Source organism: Nerophis lumbriciformis, linkage group LG28 (assembly GCF_033978685.3).
Source record: "Nerophis lumbriciformis linkage group LG28, RoL_Nlum_v2.1, whole genome shotgun sequence".
Classification (NCBI taxonomy): Eukaryota; Metazoa; Chordata; class Actinopteri; order Syngnathiformes; family Syngnathidae; genus Nerophis; species Nerophis lumbriciformis.
In genome coordinates, this window is record NC_084575.2 from 6121969 (window position 1) to 6145000 (window position 23032).

At 43.3% G+C, this 23032-nt stretch overlaps 1 protein-coding gene across 1 annotated transcript; it reads left to right on the top strand.

The window, feature by feature from the left end:
- The first annotated feature begins 6340 nt into the window (after nt 1–6340).
- LOC133570547 (uncharacterized) lies at nt 6341–12987 on the top strand. The gene is made up of 2 exons (XM_061923231.2): nt 6341–6520; nt 11482–12987. Exon 2 carries the CDS (start codon nt 11532–11534, stop codon nt 12804–12806), a length of 1275 nt encoding a protein of 424 aa, XP_061779215.1. The 5' UTR covers nt 6341–6520; nt 11482–11531; the 3' UTR covers nt 12807–12987.
- Nucleotides 12988–23032: the final 10045 nt, after the last annotated feature.

The window sequence follows — 23032 nt, forward strand, 5'->3', positions numbered from 1 at the left end:
CAGAAAAAGTGTGGGCACCCCTGCTCTAAAACAACTTAAACCTAGAAAGCCAGCTGGCTCAGATAAGTTGGAGCCGCTTTTCCTAAAGTTGGCAGGTGAAATTATAGCTGGACCACTGACTCACATTTTTAACCTTACTCTAATTTCAAATGAAATCCCCTTGGATTGGAAATCTGCCCTTGTAATCCCCCTATTAAAAGGAGGTGACCCTAGTAATCTAAATGATTACAGACCGATCTCTAAACTCTCTGTTCTGGAAAAAGTGCTTGAATCCCTTCTCAGTGAACAGATAAAATACTTTTTGGACACCAACTTTATTCTGTTAGCATTTCAGTCAGGTTTTGGCAGAAATAACAGTACTGTTACTGCTGCTATGAAGTTTATAAATGATGTAACTGAAGCTCTTGACAAGAAGCAGTGCTGTCTGTCCCTCTTTATTGACTTTTCAAAGGCATGTTATACTGTTGATCATGTCATTTTAATCAAACGTCTTTCAGCTATTGGTTTTTCTCAGCAAGCAGTTGGATGGTTTGCAAATGACCTCACAAGCAGAACTCAGGCTGTTCAGATAGAAGGTTCCTTCTCGGACGTAATGCAAGTGGAAAAGGGTGTCCCTCAAGGTTCTGTGTTGGGCCCATTATTAATTAATAATTAATAATCTTGGACAGAATATTCTGAACTCAACTTTCCATTCCTACGCTGATGATACTGTCATATACTGCACAGCACCCACTCCTGCTGAGGCCTTTAAATATCTACAACATGCATTTGACAGAGTACAAGAACAACTTTGCTATCTTCAACTGCTTTTAAATGCAGAGAAAACAAAGTGTATGTTCTTTACCACATCAAAAACTGTAAGATCAGCACTGAGTGAGAACATTTGAACAAGAAATGGGCAACAAATTGTGTTAGTATCTGCTTTTAAATATTTAGGATTTTAATTGATGACCACTTGAGTTTTAAGGAGCACATTCAGTATGTTGCAAAAAAAACCTGAAACTTTTACTGGGATTTTATTATAGAAACAAGTCTTGCTTTTCTTTTACTGTGAAACAGAAATTGGTGGAAACAACAAATGTACATGTTATTGACTATGGAGATGTGTTGTACATGAATGCTACTGCTGGTTGTCTCCACAAGCTGGATAGTGTGTACCACGGGGCACTGAGATTCATCACTAACTTACTCACCATTGTGTGTTATACTCAATGGTTAACTTACTCACCATTGTGTGTTATACTCAATGGTTAACTTACTCACCATTGTGTGTTATACTCAATGGTTAACTGGACATCTTTATGTGCTCGACGCCTCAATCATTGGTATGTGTTCATCTACAAAACCATTCTGGGTATCACCCCATCTTATCCGTCTTGTATTTTAACAAAGAAACAAGGAAGTCACAATCTTCTTTCAATGAATGTTCTGCAATTTGTCGTCCCCAAAGTAAGAACTGAACTGGGCAAGAAAGCATTTAGGTTTTCAGCAGCGAAGGCTTGGAATAACCTACAATCCAATATTCAACTTCAAACCCTTGTTACATTGAATGAGTTTAAAGCTTCTGTGAAAGGATTGCAGTCTACCTTGTCTGTATGCACATGTGTTATGTCAGCAAGTTTTAATGTTGTACATTTAATGTTTTATGTGTTGTTTACTGTTTTAATGTAACCTTGCTGCTGCCCTCTTGGCCAGGTCTCCCTTGGAAAATAAATATTTGATCGCAATGGGATTTTACCTGGTTAAATAAAGAAAAAAAAGAAGAAAAAAAACAGCTGTTTATTTGAAGTCTTAAAGAAGTCAGCTATGTGTGCAGTGCAAGGTGAAATGCAGTTATGTCATCTTCTTGTCAATAACACACACATCACACTTTTGCATGTTGTTGCTTCCTTATTTGTCATTATTCAAAGCTGATTTTAATGTGTAGCAGCGGCAGCTGAACTCAATGTGACAACGTGTCATAGTTACGTCAGTCAGCTGGAATTAAAAATACAAATAGTTGTGTCCTTAGTCCAGAATCTTCACGGTCCTCATGGAGGACATAATTAGGAACCAGTACTAAAAAAATGGTACTTGGTATACATCTCTTATCTTTAAACCTTTGAAATATGCTGACATATGTGCTGCTAAAGGTAAATAAACAGTAGCCATATTGAATGTTTGCCTTCATTTGACCAGGTGAGGTAAGGAGGACGGCCTCTAGGTCACATGGTTACACCCCAGCAATTACACTGTTGATGATTGATGAGCATTTATTTTTAAATGGACGTGTTAAAAAGCAAGTATATCTCCATCTTTAGTCATAAATGTGGCCCCCGGATGAACATGTGTCACAAACATTGTATTAGATGATATGTGGATGTTGTGCTTACTTGGACTGTGATGAAGCTGTGAGGACTCAGGTGCTTTGTCTTCATGCTCTTCAGTCTTCACAGAGACAACAGTCAGTGGAAACTTGCTGACTTCATCCTCCTCCTGCCCTACAGGACACTCTCCCTCCTCTTCCTCTTTCATGTGTAGATCCTCCTCTTCCTCTTTCATGTAAGGGTGCCGTGGATCCTCCTGCCTCAAAGAGGAGCCCCCCTGCTGCTGAAGGGCACGTTCTTCTTGACAAGCGTTCATCTGTTGGACGTCTGGAAGACAACACAAACAAACAGATGTGACAAATATTTTTTAGTCTATCAAATATAATATTTTTTCCATGAAGTACATGTTTGTGTACTTATGGACTAAGTACATCATATCAAAAGATGATTCTTAGTTTTTATTCTAATTTGGGTCCAATAAGCCCAAATAGCAAAGAGAAATAAAAAAGCATGTAAACAAACAGCTTGGGCTTTAAGAGGTTAAGTCAGTCTGCACGTATAAAAGTTTCATTGTGCTGCAGCATCGAGTGACGCCAACTCGCTCCTCCCACTACCAACCTACCAGCCAACCTTGATGTGCACCTCCAAAATAGTCTGACCTCACGTCAACGATGACCAGGACTGCAGAGCTGTGATTAGTTTGCTTTACTTTTACACGCAATATCCTCTCCTCGTTCTTCCTTCTGCGAAAGCAACATTCTTAAAACCAACAGAAGTGCAGCGAAGCACGTGTAACAAGTACCAGCGAGTGTGGCCGTGCAATAGTATGTTGGTTGAAACTCACTCACACCTTAAGAAATGTGCTGGCGTGAGAATATACATACACTCTATTGCCAAACGTATTTGGCCACCCATCCAAATGATGAGAATCAGGTGTCCTAATCACTTATAAAATCAAGCACTTAGGCATGGAGACTGTTTCTACAATCATTTGTGAAAGAATGGGCCGCTCTCAGTGATTTCCAGCGTGGAACTGTCATAGGATGCCACCTGTGCAACAAATCCAATCATGAAATTTCCTCGCTCCTAAATATTCCAAAGTCAACTGTCGGCTTTATTATAAGAAACGTGAAGAGTTTGGGAACAACAGCAAGTCAGCCACCAAGTGGTAGGCCACGTAAACTGACAGAGGTCAGCATAGTGCAAAGACTCTCTGCACAGTCAGTTGCTACAGAGCTCCAAACTTCATGTGACCTTCCAATTAGCCCACGCACAGTACGCAGAGTGCTTCATGGAATGGCTTTCCATGGCCGAGCAGCTGCATTTAAGCCATACATCACTAAGTCCAATGTAAAGCGTGGGATGCAGTGGTGTAAAGCATGTCACCACTGGACTCTAAAGCAGTAGAGACGCCTGGAGTGATGAATCACGCTTTTCCATCTGGCAACCTGATGGACGCTACATTTCGGACTGCATTGTGCCGAGTGTGGAATTTGGTGGAGGAGGAATTATGGTGTAAAGTTGGTTTTTCAGGAGTTGGGCTTGGCCCCTTAGTTCCAGTGAAAGGAACTTTGAATGCTCCAGGATACCAAAACATGTTGGACAATTCCATGGGATGGCACTTCAAGTACTTATGTGAGTAAAGGCAGGTGGCCAAATACTTTTGGAAAGATAGATATATATATATATATATATATTTATTTTTTTTGAGAATATTTGGGTACCTCATGATTCGATTACAAACAAAATATTGATGCATGTTCAATTTGTGTACAGTATATTAAAGCCATTTTTATTATTTAACATTTATCCATCCATCTTCTTCCGCTTATCCGAGGTCGGGTCGCGGGGGCAGCAGCCTAAGCAGGGAAGCCCAGACTTCCCTCTCCCCAGCCACTTCGTCCAGCTCCTCCCGGGGGATCCCGAGGCGTTCCCAGGCCAGCCGGGAGACATAGTCTTCCCAACGTGTCCTGGGTCTTCCTCGTGGCCTCCTACCGGTCGGACGTGCCCTAAACACCTCCTTAGGGAGGCGCTCGGGTGGCATCCTGACCAGATGCCCGAACCACCTCATCTGGCTCCTCTCGATGTGGAGGAGCAGCGGCTTTACATTGAGCTCCCCACAGATGACAGAGCTTCTCACCCTATCTCTAAGGGAGAGCCCCGCCACCCGGCGGAGGAAACTCATTTCGGCCGCTTGTACCCGTGATCTTGTCCTTTCGGTCATAACCCAAAGCTCACGACCATAGGTGAGGATGGGAACGTAGATCGACAGGTAAATTGAGAGCTTTGCCCTCCGGCTCAGCTCCTTCTTCACTACAACGGATCGATACAGTGTCCGCATTACTGAAGACGCCGCACCGATCCGCCTGTCGATCTCACGATCCACTCTTCCCTCACTCGTGAATAAGACTCCGAGGTACTTGAACTCCTCCACTTGGGGCAAGATCTCCTCCCCAACCTGGAGATGGCACTCCACCCTTTTCCGGGCGAGAACCATGGACTCGGACTTGGAGGTGCTGATTCTCATCCCAGTCGCTTCACACTCAGCTGCGAACCGATCCAGTGAGAGCTGAAGATCCTGGCCAGATGAAGCCATCAGGACCACATCATCTGCAAAAAGCAGAGACCTAATCCTGCAGCCACCAAACCGGATCCCCTCAACGCCTTGACTGCGCCTAGGAATTCTGTCCATAAAAGTTATGAACAGAATCGGTGACAAAGGGCAGCCTTGGCGGAGTCCAACCCTCACCGGAAACGTGTCCGACTTACTGCCGGCAATGCGAACCAAGCTCTGACACTGATCATACAGGGAGCGGACCGCCACAATCAGACAGTCCGAAACCCCATACTCTCTGAGCTCTCCCCACAGGACTTCCCGAGGGACACGGTCGAATGCCTTCTCCAAGTCCACAAAGCACATGTAGACTGGTTGGGCAAACTCCCATGCACCCTCAAGGACCCTGCCGAGAGTATAGAGCTGGTCCACAGTTCCACGACCAGGACGAAAACCACACTGTTCCTCCTGAATCCGAGGTTCGACTATCCGGCATAGCCTCCTCTCCAGTACACCTGAATAGACCTTACCGGGAAGGCTGAGGAGTGTATTTAACATTTATTTCATTAAATATTTACTTACATATATAATATATATATAATCATTTACAATTGTGCAAATAGTGTATTCGTAATAACAAGCATCAGTTGATTGAATTTTCATATGTCCGCCCGAATGTAGCTGAGATAGGCTCCAGGACCCCCCCATCCCAAAAAAAGACAAGCGGTAGGATAATGGATGGATGTTATCAAGGTAATAGAAGTGCGTGCAAACAACATAATTTGTATTTATTGCTAATAAAGTTAGCACCAACACAAAGTAGACTACTGCAATGTATGTGTAATACATTATATTACACTGTCATAATAATAATGATTTTAATGTTTATCCTGTAAAGCGTCTTTGAGTACACTGAAAAGTGCTATACCAAATAAAATGTTTTATTATTATTATTATACCATGTGACTTATTCCAGACTTAAATTACGAGACGTTCGTTCCTTTCTAGTAACAAATATTTAATGATGTTAAGCGTGACTGTACTATACAGCGACAAAACAGTTAAGGTATTAAATACGTCAATATAATTGTCATAGAGAACATATAAAATACACTCCTCAGACGCTCGCATTTGCTACAAAGGCCTGCTAGCTGGCTAACGCTAGCACGTTAGCTTCGAACAACATATCAGGTAAATAATATAAACATATATAATGTATATTACCTCATAAGCCGCATGTACAAGAGAGGAGTGGAATATATTCTTCTTATTGTTACACCAGCAACTCTTAAATGGCACTTTCTCTTGTTCTGTGGCTGGGCGAAGGAAGTGTGCACCACTCACTATTGTCCCAGTGAAACACGTGTTTGGACAACATTTGTTCCGCGGTTGAGAACACCTCGATGACGTCACACAGGAGGAAGAACAAAACAAGCTGGCGTCTGACGGAGAATACCTTGTTTTGGTTATTATGCTTTCTTGGTCTTAATTACAACGTCCATGTGCACATGTATGTCGTTTAACAGAGTCATTGTTTGTATGCGGATACATTAGTCTGAGTGCACTTTGACCTGCTAGCCTAGCCTGCTGCTTAGCTTAGCTTGTTAGCTGCTAACAAAGAGAGGCGGAAGTGATCGACACATCAAAGCAGAGATCCAATGTAAGTGTAAAGTGTTTTTATTGTGTGAACATGTCTACATTAAGTAGAGATCCAATGTAAGTGTAAAGTGTTATTATTGTGTGAACATGTCTACATTAAGCAGAGATCCAATGTAAGTGTAAAGTGTTATTATTGTGTGAACATGTCTACATTAAGCAGAGATCCAATGTAAGTGTAAAGTGTTATTATTGTGTGAACATGTCTACATTAAGTAGAGATCCAATGTAAGTGTAAAGTGTTTTTATTGTGTGAACATGTCTACATTAAGCAGAGATCCAATGTAAGTGTAAAGTGTTATTATTGTGTGAACATGTCTACATTAAGTAGAGATCCAATGTAAGTGTAAAGTGTTTTTATTGTGTGAACATGTCTACATTAAGTAGAGATCCAATGTAAGTGTAAAGTGTTATTATTGTGTGAACATGTCTACATTACAAATGATGTGAGTGTTGGTGAATCAGCGACTAACTGCTGCCGTTGAAGAAATATTTGTAATGTTAGGAAAAAACAAAAAACAATAGCAGAGTATGAGGAGGAACTTTGTCCAAAAAAGAGGAGAAGGAGCGACAACATCAACTACTGGACGCTTTTTTCAAGAAACATCAAGTTGTGTTACAAATCCATCCATCCAGCCATCCATTTTCTTCTGCTTATCCGAGGTCGGGTCGCGGGGGCAGCAGCCTAAGTAGGGAAGCCCAGACTTCCCTCTCCCCAGCCGCTTCGTCCAGCTCTTCCCGGGGGCGTTCCCAGGCCAGCCGTGAAACATAGTCTACCCAACGTGTCCTGGGTCTTCCCCGTGGCCTCCTACCAGTCGGACGTGCCCTAAACACCTCCCTAGGGAGGCGTTCGGGTGGCATCCTGACCAGATGCCCGAACCACCTCATCTGGCTCTTCTCGATGTGGAGGAGCAGCGGCTTTACTTTGAGCTCCTCCCGGATGACAGAGCTTCTCACCCTATCTCTAAGGGAGAGTCCCGCCAACCGACGGAGGAAACTCATTTCGGCCGCTTGTACCCGTGATCTTGTCCTTTCGGTCATGACCCAAAGCTCATGACCATAGGTGAGGATGGGAACGTAGATCAACCGGTAAATTGAGAGCTTTGCCTTCCGGCTCAGCTCCTTCTTCACCACAACGGATCGATACAGCGTCCGCATTACTGAAGACGCTGCACTGATCCGCCTGTCGATCTCACGATCCACTCTTCCCTCACTCGTGAACAAGACTCCAAGGTACTTGAACTCTTCCTCTTGGGGCAGGGTCTCCTCCCCAACCCGGAGATGGCACTCCACCCTTTTCCGGGCGAGAACCTTGGACTCGGACTTGGAGGTGCTGATTCTCATCCCCCTGAAGATCCTGGCCAGATGAAGCCATCAGGACCACATCATCTGCAAAAAGCAGAGACCTAATCCTGCAGCCACCAAACCAGATCCCCTCAACGCCCTGACTGTGCCTAGACATTCTGTCCATAAAAGTTATGAACAGAATGGGTGACAAAGGGCAGCCTTGGCGGAGTCCAACCCTGACTGGAAACATGTCCGACATAATGCCGGCAATGCGGACCAAGCTCTGACACTGATCGTACAGGGAGCGGACCGCCACAATCAGACAGTCCAATACCCCATACTCTCTGAGCACTCCCCACATGACTTCCTGAGGGAATGCCTTCTCCAAGTCCACAAAGCACATGTAGACTGGTTGGGGAAACTCCCATGCACCCTCAAGGACCCTGCCGAGAGTATAGACCCGGTCCACAGTTCCACGACCAGGATGAAAACCACACTGTTCCTCCTGAATCCGAGGTTCAACTATCCGGCATAAACTCCTCTCCAGTACACCTGAATAGACCTTACCGGGAAGGCTGAGGATGCTTATACATATTGACACAAATATAATAAAAACACTAACCTTATGACGGATGCTTTTGCAATTGTTCGATTTGATCTTTCACAACACCTAGTGGCCACAATAATTCATTAGTCAAGCTCATGGCGTAGAAAGTTGAACGATGCGGACACCTTTGTTACTGGATATTTTCTATCCGACTTCTGTTTTGGAGACTTTGTGTACGTATTAAGCAACTATAATTATTTGATATGCTTAAATGTGCTGTTTTAGCTTAGCTGTTGTGTAGCTGCTAGCTCCTACAGCAGGTGTGTCCAAAGTGCAGCCCATAGCTATGTTTTTAACCGACAACAGGGAGTGTTGAAAATGTGGTATTTGTGTGTCGGTCCAATCAGCGGCAGCTACGCCCTGTTTCGTCATTGGACCTAAGTCTTTGGCTTGGTAGGTGGGACAGAGAGCAAGGGAACAATGTGGGACAGCAATGGTGTCCATCTTATACCATGCTAGTTGTTGCAATGGAAGGTCAACATGATCAGCCACACCCTGACTTCCAACATATATAGAAGTCTAAGGCCTCCTGGTATGAGTCGTCTGACTGGTGATCATAACAGGTGGCGGTACATACGGACGCAGCTCAGTCAGCCAGGGCTTTCACTGATAGAACAGTTGGAGCAGTCCTTGTCCTTCACTCCTTCCCGGGAGGAGGCGTACCTAGTAGATGTCAGCCATTGCTGGTACTTCAGGCTGTGGTACGAGCACGAGCATGGAGGAGCCTTTGTAGTGGTGTCGCAGCTTGGTGGTCGTGCCGTCAGGTAACACCAGGAAGGTTCCTTCTGTGCAACACTGACTGCTGCTTTTTTCTCCCTGGACTCTTGACTTCATACCTGGTGTTGTCCTTCAGACCTGGGCCAAGAAGCCACGTAAACCGTGGCAAGAATGTGGGCGATAAGAGTGTATGTGCGTGGGCATGAACTTGCACCCAGTTTCAACTGGAACTCAGGACATATGATTAGTTGCACGGCCTATTCTAATCTATATTAAACATTTCTTAATCACGTCATCCTTCATTATCTTAATTATATCCCAACTTTAGCTACCTGTAAAAATGAGTTTCATATTGTAGTCCATTTGTAAATAAATAGTTTTCCTAAATTATAGTCTCCTCACTTTAACCAGGCAGTCATTAGGACAAAAGACCCTGCGAGGACTTTGCCCTTTAAAAGGGAAAGCCCGAAAAAGGACAGTAATAAGATAAATTCATCACATTTGCTATGAGGCATTTTATTATTAATGTATTTTGTTCTTGTTACTTGGGGCGGTATAGCTCGGTTGGTAGGGTGGCCGTGCCAGCAACTTGAGGGTTCCAGGTTCGATCCCAGCTTCTGCCATCGTAGCTGTTGTGTCCTTGGGCAAGACATTTTACTCACCTTCTCCCAGTTAACATTGGTTTAAATGTAACTTAGGTATTGGGTTTCACTATGTAAAGCGCTTTGAGTCACTAGAGAAAAGCGCTATATAAATATAATTCACTTCACATGATATGTTTTTGTTCTGTTTTCTCATTTCAAGGGGAACTGCACTTTTTGGAATCATTCACAGTCCTTTTGTAAGTTAAAGTTCAGGTCCCAACGGTAGTCCCACACTAGGTGTGGTGAAATGATCCTCTGCATTTGACCCATCCCCAAGTTCACCTCCTGGGAGGTGAGGGCAGCGGAGGTCGCGCTCGGGAATCATTTGGTGATTTAACCCCCAACCCTTGATGCTGAGTGCCAAGCAAGGAGGCAATGGGTCCCATTTGTATAGTCTTTGGTATGACTCTGCCGGGGTTTGAACTCCCGACTTTCCAGTGTCAGGGCAGACAGTCTAACCACAAGGCCACTGAGCAGGTCGATGGTTAATGCATCCTCAATAGAAAATAAACCTTCGCAAAAGTTAGCTAACAATTGAGTCATTAGTAGCCGCTCTAGTCTGCCTATAAAGTGCTCTAAATAGCATCCTAAAACCTTCAACATTTTAAATACACACTGTAAGTATATATGTAATGTAGTAACATTCTTAATAACATGTCATATTTACATATCTTGCTCATTTTAAGCCTACAATGTCTTCTCTCACTGGGATGCCGACTGATGGGATGTTCATATCTTCCCGTTTAGATGAAGAATTAATCCTCACAAAGGGTTAAAAAGGGTGGGTGCAAAGGAGCGCATCTTTCTGTCTTTCTTGCCATCTCCAGGTCTAAGTTGGATGTCAAAGTTCACCAAGTTCTCCGGTTTATGTCCACAACCTTCTACTACATAAGTGAGAGGCATGATTTATAATCTAGAATTAGCTTTCACCATCTTAGAGGCCAGAAAGCAGCTCAGTATGTCAATATAGCAACATAAGCTAGTTAGTTAGTTGAAAGCACACCAACCCCATGACATGACACTTCTACGTGATATAGAACAGTAGTACCACATTTTAAACATACACACACATCTGAAGAATGTAAAAAATAAATATATTTGGTGGGCCAAACAAAATGACTCGGCGAACCAATGTTTGGTATGGGCGATATGACCTCAAATCTATATCCTAATAACAATATATGTCACCATATATCATTTGGTATATGATTGATAATAGAAGAATTTCAAAGTGGGTTACAAAAGCTCCTAATTTGGCAGCTGACATATGCAGTAACATATTGTGTCATCTCTAATTGTATTATTTTGTTGAAAACAATTATTATTAATGTACTTGTTTATTTACTGTTAATATCTGGTTACTTTATCTGAGTAAAAATACTGGAAATGATGTAATATTTTACTGCATATTTCAGCAACTAAATTAGGAGCCTGTGTAGCCTGTTTTAAAATGGTTCTATTAGTAATTCTATATGAAATAATATATCGCAAAATCAATTTTAAACCATATCGTCCATCCATAGTAAAAAGTCCTGTCGTCCTGGTTTGTTTTTATTGTCCTGTGAATAATGTTGTAAAGAGCAGCGTGTTTGTGCGTCACTGAGATTTCAAGACAGTTCATACAAGAACTTGTTTTTCCTAAGTGCATGCAAACGTGACTGAGCAGAGATGGATGTTTCTAAAACGTGTTTGTCTTCTTGTGTCCTGCAGACGTCTGTGAAGAACATCTTCTCCCTGAGCAGCAGAAGTGGAGCTTCAGGATGGAGCCACAGCCCTCCCACATTAAGAAGGAAGAGGAACACCCACTGATCCCCCATTTTAAAGAGGAAGAGCATGACCCACTGACCACTCACATCAAAGAGGAAGAGGAGGACACACTGATCCCCCATTTTAAAAAGGAAGAGGAGTACCCACTGACACCCCATTTTAAAAAGGAAGAGGAGTACCCACTGACACCTCATTTTAAAGAGGAACCAGTGGATCCACTGAGCCCTCACATTAAGGAGGAGGAGGAGGATCCACTGAGCCCTCACATTAAGGAGGAAGAGGAGGACCCACTGAGCCCTCACATTAAAGAGGAAGAGGAGGAACACAGCATCAGTCAGCAGGGAGAGCATCTTGAAGGACTGGAGGAGGTTGATGTCAGCAAGATGCCAGTGACTGGTGTCCCTGTGAAGAGTGAAGATGATGAGGTCAAAGGTGAGAGTGAGGAGAAGAGAGAGGCGGAGCCTCCAAGCAGCAGCTCAACACAACACATGACAACAGAAGCTGATGGAGACCACTGTGGAGGATCACAAGCAGACAAGATCTTAGCTCCACTATCAGATAGTGAGGACACAACGTCACACTCTCCTGACACTGATGATGAACACTCTAAAGATGATGCAACATGTCACACTGACAACACTCACTTCACATGTTCTCTCTGTCACAAAACCTTTAAACACAATCGTCATCTGGTAAGACACATGAGTACACACACTGGAGAGAAACCTTTTTCCTGCTCAGAATGTGGTAGAGATTTTAGACTAAAACACATGCTGAAAGAACACATGATAATACATACTGGAGAAAAACTTTTTTCATGTTCAATCTGCAGTAAAGATTTTTCTCAGAAGCACAATTTGAAAACACACGTGAGAGTACACACTGGAGAAAAACCTTTTTCATGTTCAATCTGCAGTAAAGATTTTACTCAAAGGCAACATTTGAAAACACACATGAGTACACACACTGGAGAAAAACCTTTTTCATGTTCAATCTGCCATAAAGATTTTAATCAAAGACAACATTTGAAAACACACATGAGTACACACACAGGAGAAAAACCCTTTACATGTTCAATCTGCAGTAAAGAGTTTACTCAAAAGCAGTATTTGAAAACACACATGAGAATACACACTGGAGAAAAACCCTTTTCCTGCTCAGAATGTGGAAAAAGTTTTGTAACAAATACAAATTTTAAATTACACATGAGAAGACACACTGGAGGAAAACCTATTGATGTTCAATCTGCAGTAAAGATTTTGCTCTAAGGCAGTATTTGTAAACACACATGAGAATACACACTGGAGAAAAACCCTTTCCTGCTCAGAATGTAGAAAAAGTTTTGTAACAAATACAAATGTATAATAATAATAACAATAATATATTTTATTTGTAAAATGCACTTTACATTAAGTAAACAACCTCAAAGTGCTACAGTGTTTAAAAAAAATAAAAATATAATAAAAAATAAATAAAAACTAGAACAGCCAAATAGCTAGTACTAGTATGCAAATATCTAAAACAAAAAGGCTTTTTTTTAAAAAGAAGGTTTTTTATGCCTTTTTTAAAAGCATCCACAGTCTGTAGTGCCCTCAGGTGGTCAGAAAGCCCAGTCTCCCATTGTTTGGAGCTTTGTCCTCGGAGGTTGGAGGAGGTTAGCCTGTCCGGAGCGGAGGTGTCGTGTGGAGGATTTGGGGGTGAGCAGTTCTTTGAGGTAGAGGGGGGCATTTTCATGGAGGGACTGGTGGGTTTGTATGGAGACTTTGAATTCAATCCTGAGTGGAACAGGAAGCCAGTGAAGGGATTTGAGAATTGGTGTGATGTGGTTGTATTTCCACACTCTCATCAGGATCCTAGCAGCACTATTTTGTATGTATTGCAGCTTCTGGATGTTCTTGCTGGGGATCCTGACAAGAAGCTCGTTGCAGTAGTCTGGCCTGGAGGAGACAAAGGCGTGGACGAGCCTCTCGGCATCAGAGAGAGTTTAGCAATGTTCCTGAGGTGGTAGAAGGAGGTCTTGCGCAGTTGTTTTATTTGAGCCTCAAAGGTCAAGTGAGGGTCCATTCTAACACCCAGATTAGTGAGTGAGGATGAGAGGTGAATGTCGTGGCCGGAGAAGGTGATGCTGGTGATGGTTTATGACTGAGTCTGATGTGGGGTGCCGACTAGAATGGCTTCGATTTTGAAGCTGTTTAGTTGAAGAAAATTGTGTTTCATCCTCCAAGCAGTTGGTAAGTGTGGATGATGGCAGAGCTGCAGAGGGGGTTGGGTTTGTTTTCAGGTAGAGTTGAGTGTCATCAGCACAGCAGTGGAATGATATTCCATGCTGGCTGATGACACGGCCAAGGGGGAGCATGTAGAGTGTGAAAAGGGTGAGGCCGAGGATTTATCCTTGAGGGACACCACAGGTGACAGAGAGTGTGTCCGACTTTGCCTCTCCCAGAGAGACGAACTCTTTTCTATCGGTGAGGTAGGATGTGAACCAGTTTAGGGCAGTATCAAGAGTCCAATGGTGGAGTGTAGGCGGTGTAGGAGGATGTGGTGATCAACAGTGTCGAATGCTGCAGTGAGGTCAAGGAGGATGAGAAGAGATGGTGAGCCAGCATCAGCAGGTCATTGGTGACCCTGACCAGAGCAGTCTCCGTGCTGTGGCCAGAGCAGAAACCACACTGGAACTATTCATAAAGGTTGTTGGTTTTAAGATGGTCATGAAGTTGGGCAGCCAATACCTTTCAATCAATCAATCAATCAATCAATCAATGTTTATTTATATAGCCCTAAATCACAAGTGTCTCAAAGGGCTGCACAAGCCACAATGACATCCTCGGTACAGAGCCCACATAAGGGCAAGGAAAAACTCACCCAAGTGGGACGTTGATGTGAATGACTATGAGAAACCTTGGAGAGGACCGCATATGTGGGTAACCCCCCACCTCTAGGGGAGACCGAATGCAATGGATGTCGAGTGGGTCTGACATAATATTGTGAGAGTCTAGTCCATAGTGGATCCAACATAATAGTAAGAGTCCAGTCCATAGTGGGGCCAGCAGGACACCATCCCGAGCGGAGACGAGTCAGCAGCGCAGAGATGTTCCCAACCGATGCACAGGCGAGCGGTCCACCCCGGGTCCCGACTCTGGACAGCCAGCACTTCATCCATGGCCACCGGACCTGTAACCCCCCACCCCCCTACCCCCCACCCCCCTTACAAGGAAGAGGGGAGCAGAGGAGAAAATAAAATAAACGGCAGATCAACTGGTCTAAAAGGGGGGTCTATTTAAAGGCTAGAGTATACAAATGAGTTTTTAGATGGGACTTAAATGTTTCTACTGAGGTAGCATCTCTAACTGTTACCGGGAGGGCATTCCAGAGTACTGGAGCCCCAATAGAAAACGCTCTATAGCCCGCAGACTTTTTTTGGGCTCTGGGAATCACTAATAAGTCGGAGTTCTTTGAACGCAGATTTCTTGCCGAGACATATGGTATAATACAATCAGCAAGATAGGATGGAGCTAGACCGTGTAGTATTTTATAAGTAAGTAGTAAAACCTTAAAGTCGCATCTTAAGTGCACAGGAAGCCAGTGCAGGTGAGCCAGTATAGGTATATATAAAAGTATATATGTATATAAAGGTATATACAGTATAGGCGTAATATGATCAAACTTTCTTGTTCTTGTCAAAAGTCTAGCAGCCGCATTTTTTACCAATTGTAATCTTTTAATGCTAGACATAGGGAGACCCCAAAATAATACGTTACAGTAGTCGAGACGAGACGTAACGAATGCATGAATAATGATCTCAGTGTCGCTAGTGGATAAAATAGAACACATTTTAGCGATATTACGGAGATGAAAGACCTTTTCCAGCACCTTTGAGAGAAATGGGAGGTTGGAGATCGGCCGGTAGTTGGCCAGCCCTTCTGGGTCCAGGCTGGGCTTTTTGAGGAGTGGTTTGATGACTGCAGTTTTCAGTGGGGACCTGACCAGCCTGGAGGGAGTGGTTAATAATGTTGGTGATCAAAGGACTTATGGCAGGGCTGTGCGTTTTTACCAGGGCTGGGGGAAAGTGAAGTGAAGTGAATTATATTTATATAGCGCTTTTTCTCTAGTGACTCAAAGCGCTTTACATAGTGAAACCCAATATCTAAGTTACATTTAAACCAGTGTAGGTGGCACTGGGAGAAGGTGGGTAAAGTGTCTTGCCCAAGGACACAACGGCAGTGACTAGGATGGCGGAAGCGGGTAACGAACCTGCAACCCTCAAGTTGCTGGCACGGCCACTCTACCAACCGAGCTATACCGCCCCAAAAAAGGCTGTTTTCTACTTTAGTTCTGAAGAAAGAGATGAAATTGTTGCATTGCTCCTGTGTGGTGTCCGAGTGTAGGGGAGTTTGGGGTTTGAGGAGATGATTTATGGTGGAGAAAAGTTGCTTTGAGTTTCTAGGGCTATTGTTGATGATATTGGAGTAGAACCGGGACCGTGTATCACTGAGGGACTTTGAATAGGCCTTCTGGTGTTCTCCATAGGCTATTTTGTGAACAGTGAGTCCTAAGTCCATGAAACGCTGTTTAAGGACACGCCCCGTTCTCTTCATTTTCCGCAGCTCGCCGGTGTACCATGGGGCTGAGTGCATGAAGGTGACTGTTCGGGTTTTGACAGGGGCATGGAGGTCTAGGAGGCTGCTCAGCGAAGTGCTGTAGAAGTCTACTGACTCAGTGACTGATGGGAAGTTGACAGAGGAGAGATGCTGGAGGTCAACGGCCAGGGTGTCCGAATTAATGTTTTTTCGATTCCTGAAACTGATTTGGTGTTTGGGATTTTCAAGGGGGGACATGAAAGGCAGCTCCATTGAAATGGCCTTGTGGTCAGACACAGCCAGGTCATACATCAAGAGGTTGCTGATGGGGCCAGAGTTGGTGATGACCAGGTCGAGAGTGTGGCCCCTGGTGTGTGTTGGAACATCAACATGTTGTGTCAGGTTGAGGCAATCTAAAAGATGCAGGAGGGGGTGTTGACATGAATGTTAATATCTCCAAGTATTACAATATTGGCTGAGGTTGTGCAGAGTGTGGTGAGAAGGTCAGGTATCTCTGGGATGAAAGCAGAGTTTGGTTTGGGGGGTCGGTAGATCAGGAGTATTGTCATGGAGAAAGGGGGTTTGCATTTAAATGCAAGAAGGCATTCAAATGAGGAGTGCACAGGTAGGGGCAGGGGGGACAAATCAAATTTCCTTCGGTGTACAACAGCCAGGCCACCACCACAATCAGTGTTGCGGGCTTTTTCAAGGTAGCCGTAGCCAGAAGGACAAGCTTCATTCAGAGCAGAGTAAACCTCTGGTTGATGCCAAGTTTCTGTGAGGCACATGAAGTCAACCTGTTTGTCAATTATGTGATCTTGAATGAAGGAGGATTTGTTATTGACAGATTGTGCATTCAAAAGTTCAATTTTGACTTTTGTTGAGGTGGTGAGTTTCTGCAGGGGCCAAAGCAGGCTGTAATCCACTCCACCTTTTTTGTCCTGCTTGGTGTGTGGAGGTCTCGCGCCACTTCCCGTGCTGTCATGCAGTGGTCTCGTGATGTTTCCAGTGCTACTAATGACAGGAGCCACAGCGCTCTGATGACGTGCCAGATGTGCGACAGAGGTCCAGATGGATGACGTGCCAGATGTGCGACAGAGGTCCAGATGGATGACGTGTCAGATGTGCGACAGAGGTCCAGATGGATGACGTGTCAGATGTGCGACAGAGGTCCAGATGGATGACGTGCCAGATGTGCGACAGAGGTCCAGATGGATGTAATACACTGATCAAGCTGTTGGTGGTAGACAAACTTTTTCCGACAACTTCTGTGGATATATCGGGGCCGACGCAGAAGTCCGAGTTCATTGATGATGGGGATTTTATATCCAGGAGTGGTTGTGGAGTTGAGTCGGAGGAGTTTGGAGATGGAATATCTGAACGTCATGCTGTCCAAGGGAGGATGTTGCCGAGCCCGGCTAGCTGCTAGCCAAACAGGGTTAGCCAAAAAGGTCAATGAGAAAGCAGGGGTCCCAGCAGCAAGGGCTAACCGCAAAATAACTCTCAGGGCAATGTCTGTGTCCAACATCAGTCAGGATTGGCTTGCAGCGATGGAAGGGGAATAGCTCTCCGTCAACGGTGGTTTGATGGACGAGCAGGATCCCCGGAGAGGCGAAGTTGACAGCGGGAGGTAGCGGGTAGCAGGTAGGTGCGGATATAAAAAGTGGCTTATCGCAAAATCAGAAAGGTAAAATGTTAGTGCTGTTTGAATGAGTATGTTGGCTGGCTAAAAGTAGCGCAGAAAAAAAGATATAAATCGCAAGTGGAGAAGCGGCGAACAAACAGTGCCAGCGTCCTCTCCAATCACCTCCAATGTTCTGCTCTTTTAATTTGTGAAGCAAAAAATAATAATAATAAAAACAAATTAATAAAAAGAATCATTTGTATCTCATGTGTAATTTAAAATTACACACACGAAGACACACTGGAGGATAACCTTTTTCATGTTCAATCTGCAGTAAAGAATTTGCTCGAAGGCACTATTTGAAAACACATATGAGTACACACACTGGAGAAAAGCCTTTTACATGTTCAAACTGCTGTAAAGATTTTATTCAAAGGCAGTATTTGGAAAACACACGTGAGAATACACACTGGAGAAAAACCCTTTTCCTGCTCAGAATGTGGAAAAAGGTTTGTAACAAATTCAAATTTAAAATTACATATGAAAACACACACTGAAATTTGTATTTGCGGTAAAAGATTCACCGGACAAACAGATTTGGTAAGACACACAAGAATACACACTGGTGAAAAACTTTTTATCTGTTCAGAACGTGCTAAAGGGTTTTTGCTTGGTGACTATTTGAAAGCACACATGAGCAAACACACTGGAGAAAAACCTTTGTCGTGTTCAGTCTGTCATAAAGGTTTTATGCAACGTGGTGAGTTGAAAAGGCACATGAGAACACACACTGGAGAAAAACCTTTCACATGTTCAGTATGTAGTAAAAGTTTTAAACAAAGTTTGCATTTGGAAAGACACATGAGAATACCCATTATTGAGAAAGTGTGTGTGGTGAAAGATTGTCTTCTAAGTACCAGAGTAAGAAACACAAGTGTGCTGGTGAGAACAGCAGCAGCAAATGAAGATGCAAGATTTGAAATAAACTGTCAAAATTTTAACATTGACCTTCTAACAACATCAGCAAATAGATTCTAACATTTATAGATTAGATATTTTAGATTATTGCTTTTTTTCAGTCAAGTACATGTTTTGATATACAAACCCTGTTTCTATATGAGTTGGGAAATTGTGTTAGATGTAAATATAAACAGAATACAATGATTTGCAAATCCTTTTCAACCCATATTCAGTTGAATATGCTACAAAGACAACATATTTGATGTTCAAACTGATAAACAATAATCATTAACTTTAGAATTTGATGCCAGCAACACGTGACAAAGAAGTTGGGAAAGGTGACAATAAATACTGATAAAGTTGAGGAAAGCTCATCAAACACTTATTTGGAACATCCCAGAGGTTGGCGGGCTAATTGGGAACAGGTGGGTGCCATGATTGGGTATAAAAACAGTTTCCCAAAAATGCTCAGTCTTTCACAATAAAGGATGGGGGGAAGTACATCCCTTTGTCCACAACTGCGTGAGCAAATAGTCAAACAGTTTAAAGGGGAACATTATCACAATTTCAGAATTGTTAAAACCATTAGAAATCAGTTCCAAGTGGCTTATTATATTTTTTGAAGTTTTTATTTTTATTTTACCCATAACGCAATATCCCTAAAAAAAGCTTCAAAGTGCCTGATTTTAACCATCGTTATATACACCCGTCCATTTTCCTGTGACGTCACATAGTGATGCCAACACAAACAAACATGGCGGAAAGAACAGCAAGCTATAGTGACATTAGCTCGGATTCAGACTCGGATTTCAGCGGCTTAAGCGATTCAACAGATTACGCATGTATTGAAACGGATGGTTGTAGTGTGGAGGCAGGTAGCGAAAACGAAATTGAAGAAGAAACTGAAGCTATTGAGCCATATCGGTTTGAACCGTATGCAAGCGAAACCGACGAAAACGACATGACAGCCAGCGACACGGGAGAAAGCGAGGACAAATTTGGCGATCGCCTTCTAACCAACGATTGGTATGTGTTTGTTTGGCATTAAAGGAAACTAACAACTATGAACTAGGTTTACAGCATATGAAATACATTTGGCAACAACATGCACTTTGAGAGTGCAGACAGCCCAATTTTCATCAATTAATATATTCTGTAGACATACCCTCATGTCAGCAGGCGGGGAAGCTAGGGTCGATATTCTTCTCTTGATCATCTTCGGGACGGTGTGAGCCAAGACATCCAAGGGGTTTAACTCGCTCGTCTGCGGGTACAAACTGCCGCCATTGCTTGCCGTGCTACCGAGGTCCTTTGTCCCTGAATTGCTCACACACTCCGGCAGATTCAATGGGGGTCTGGCGGCAGATTTCTTTGACTTTATGGTTGGAAATGCATCTGCTTTGAGTGTCGCAGGATATCCACACATTCTTGCCATCTCTGTCGTAGCATAGCTTTCGTGGGTAAAGTGTGCGGAACAAACGTCCAATTTCTTGCCACTTTGGCATCTTTGGGCCACTGGTGCAACTTGAATCCGTCCCTGTTGGTGTTGTTACACCCTCCGACAACACACCGACGAGACATGATGTCTCCAAGGTACGGAAAACAGTCAAAAAAACGGAATATAACAGAGCTGATTTGACTCGGTGTTTGAGAAAATGGCGGATTGCCTACCGATGCTACGTCACGTTGTGACGTCATCGCTCCGAGAGCGAATATTAGAAAGGCGTTCAATTCGCCAAAATTCACCCATTTAGAGTTCGGAAATCGGTTAAAAAAATATATGGTCTTTTTTCTGCAACATCAAGGTATATATTGACGCTTACATAGGTCTGGTGCAGTGACGTGCGGTCACTGGAGGCAGGGCCTCACCTACCCATCATGGAAAGAAAAAAAATGTAAAAAGAAAAAAAAATTTTTTAATTGTTATATGTATCCAGTGATTATACTATAAAGTTATTTTCCATTTAACTTCACCAGTTTTAGATTATTTTTATTCAAAATCGCTGAATTTTCACATTTGCCGTTCAAATACTGAGAAGAGACGGTGCGGTGATCAGCAGCCAGTTGAGGCACGTCACTCAGTGCCTCAACATGGATTGCGGACTTGGCTAACTGCTGGCCTGCTGTGCAGTGAGACCGTATTGATATATGAATTATATTATACAATTCCATAGTTTAGTTAGCTGAGGTATATAATGTACAGTGTATTTTGTCAACAACTGTATGTGTGTAATGTATTTCTTGTGCTGAGCAATCATAAAACTGCTGCGAAGACGCACTGTGTGAGGCTCGCGTAACCCCGCCTCCTGGTGCCGGTTAAGGCACCTCCGCAGCAGACTGCACCCCCCGACGGGAGCGCCACACCAACCAAAGCCCACACCCAAACCCTCCACGTGCAAGACCGAATCCACCCAAAAAAAGTCACTTAACAAGAAGCCAAAAAGTGCAAAAACAACAATGCTCGCGCCGGAGGAGCGTGAACGACTGCAGGGACACAACATTAGGTACACCTGCAGACTGCAGCACGAATTTTATATATCATTCATTCACAACTCCTCCAACACGAACACCACTGTCCCCACACTTATAAGTAAAGGTAAGACCATAAAAACCATTTTTTTATATTAAATGTGCTTTTTTGTGTGCTACAGTTTGTATGTGTAAAGTTAAAGTTAAGTTAAAGTAGCAATGATTGTCACACACACACTAGGTGTGGTGAAATTTGTCCTCTGCATTTGACCCATCCCTTGATCACCCCCTGGGAGGTGAGGGGAGCAGTAGGCAGCAGCGGCGCCGCACCCGGGAATAATTGTTGGTGATTTAACCCCCAATTCCAAGCCTTGATGCTGAGTGCCAAGCAGGGAAGAATGCTGGTATGAGCTTTTAAACATAACCCGTTAACTGCTGCCAATCAAATGGTGAATAAGATACTCTTTAGGGTTCATATGTTTGTAAATCTGACTGTGATGAAGTCAGTGCCTCACCAGTCATGAACCTCACCGCACGTCACTGGTCTGGTGATAATGTTCCCCTTTAAGAACAACGTTTCTCAAAGTGCAATTGCAAGAAATTTAGAGATTTCAACATCTACGGTTCATAATATCATCAAAAGGTTCAGAGAATCTGGAGAAATCACTCCACGTAAGCCGGAAACCAACATTGAATGACCGTGACCTTCGATCCCTCAGACGGCACTGTATCAAAAACCGACATCAATCTCTAAAGGATATCACCACATGGGCTCAGGAACACTTCAGAAAACCACTGTCACTAAATACAGTTTGTCGCTACATCTGTAAGTGCAAGTTAAAGCTCTACTATGCAAAGCGAAAGCCATTTATCAACAACATCCAGAAACGCCGCCGGCTTCTCTGGGCCTGAGATCATCTAAGATGGACTCATGCAAAGTGAAAAAGTGTTCGGTGGTCTGACGAATCCACATTTCAAATTGTTTTTGGAAATATTCGTCATCGTGTCATCCGGACCAAAGGGGAAGCGAACCATCCAGACTGTTATCGACACAAAGTTCAAAAGGCAGCGTCTCTGATGGTATGGGGGTGGAATAGTGCCCAAGGCATGGGTAACTTACACATCTGTGAAGGCACAATTAATGCTGAAAGGTACATACAGGTTTTGGAACAACATATGCTGCCATCTAAGCGCCGTCTTTTTCATGGACGCCCCTGCTTATTTCAGCAAGACAATGCCAAGCCACATTCAACACGTGTTACAACAGCGTGGCTTCGTAAAAAAAGAGTTTGGGTACTTTGCTGGTCCGCCTGCAGTCCAGACCTGTCTCCCATCGAAAATGTGTGGCGCATTATGAAGCATAAAATACGACAGCGGAGACCCCGGACTGTTAAACGTTTCAAGCTCTACATAAAACAAGAATGGGAAAGAATTCCACTTTCAAAGCTTCAACAATTAGTTTCCTCAGTTCCCACTCATTTATTGAGTGTTGTTAAAAGAAAAGGTGATGTAAAACAGTGGTGAACATGCCCTTTCCCAACTACTTTGGCATGTGTTGCAGCCATGAAATTCTAAGTTAATGATTATTTGCAAAAAAAAATAAAGTTTATGAGTTTGAACATCAAATATCTTGTCTTAGTAGAGCAATCGAACGGAATATGGGTTGAAAATGATTTGCAAATCATTGTATTCCATTTATATTTACATCTAACACAATTTCCCAACTCATATGGAAACGGGGTTTGTACAACATTGTGTACTTTCATTTAAAAATGAACTCAACACTTTGACTGTAAAGGTGAGAATAAACAGGACAAAACATGTTACAAATACTTTTTATGTGTATGGAGATATTCAGAAATCA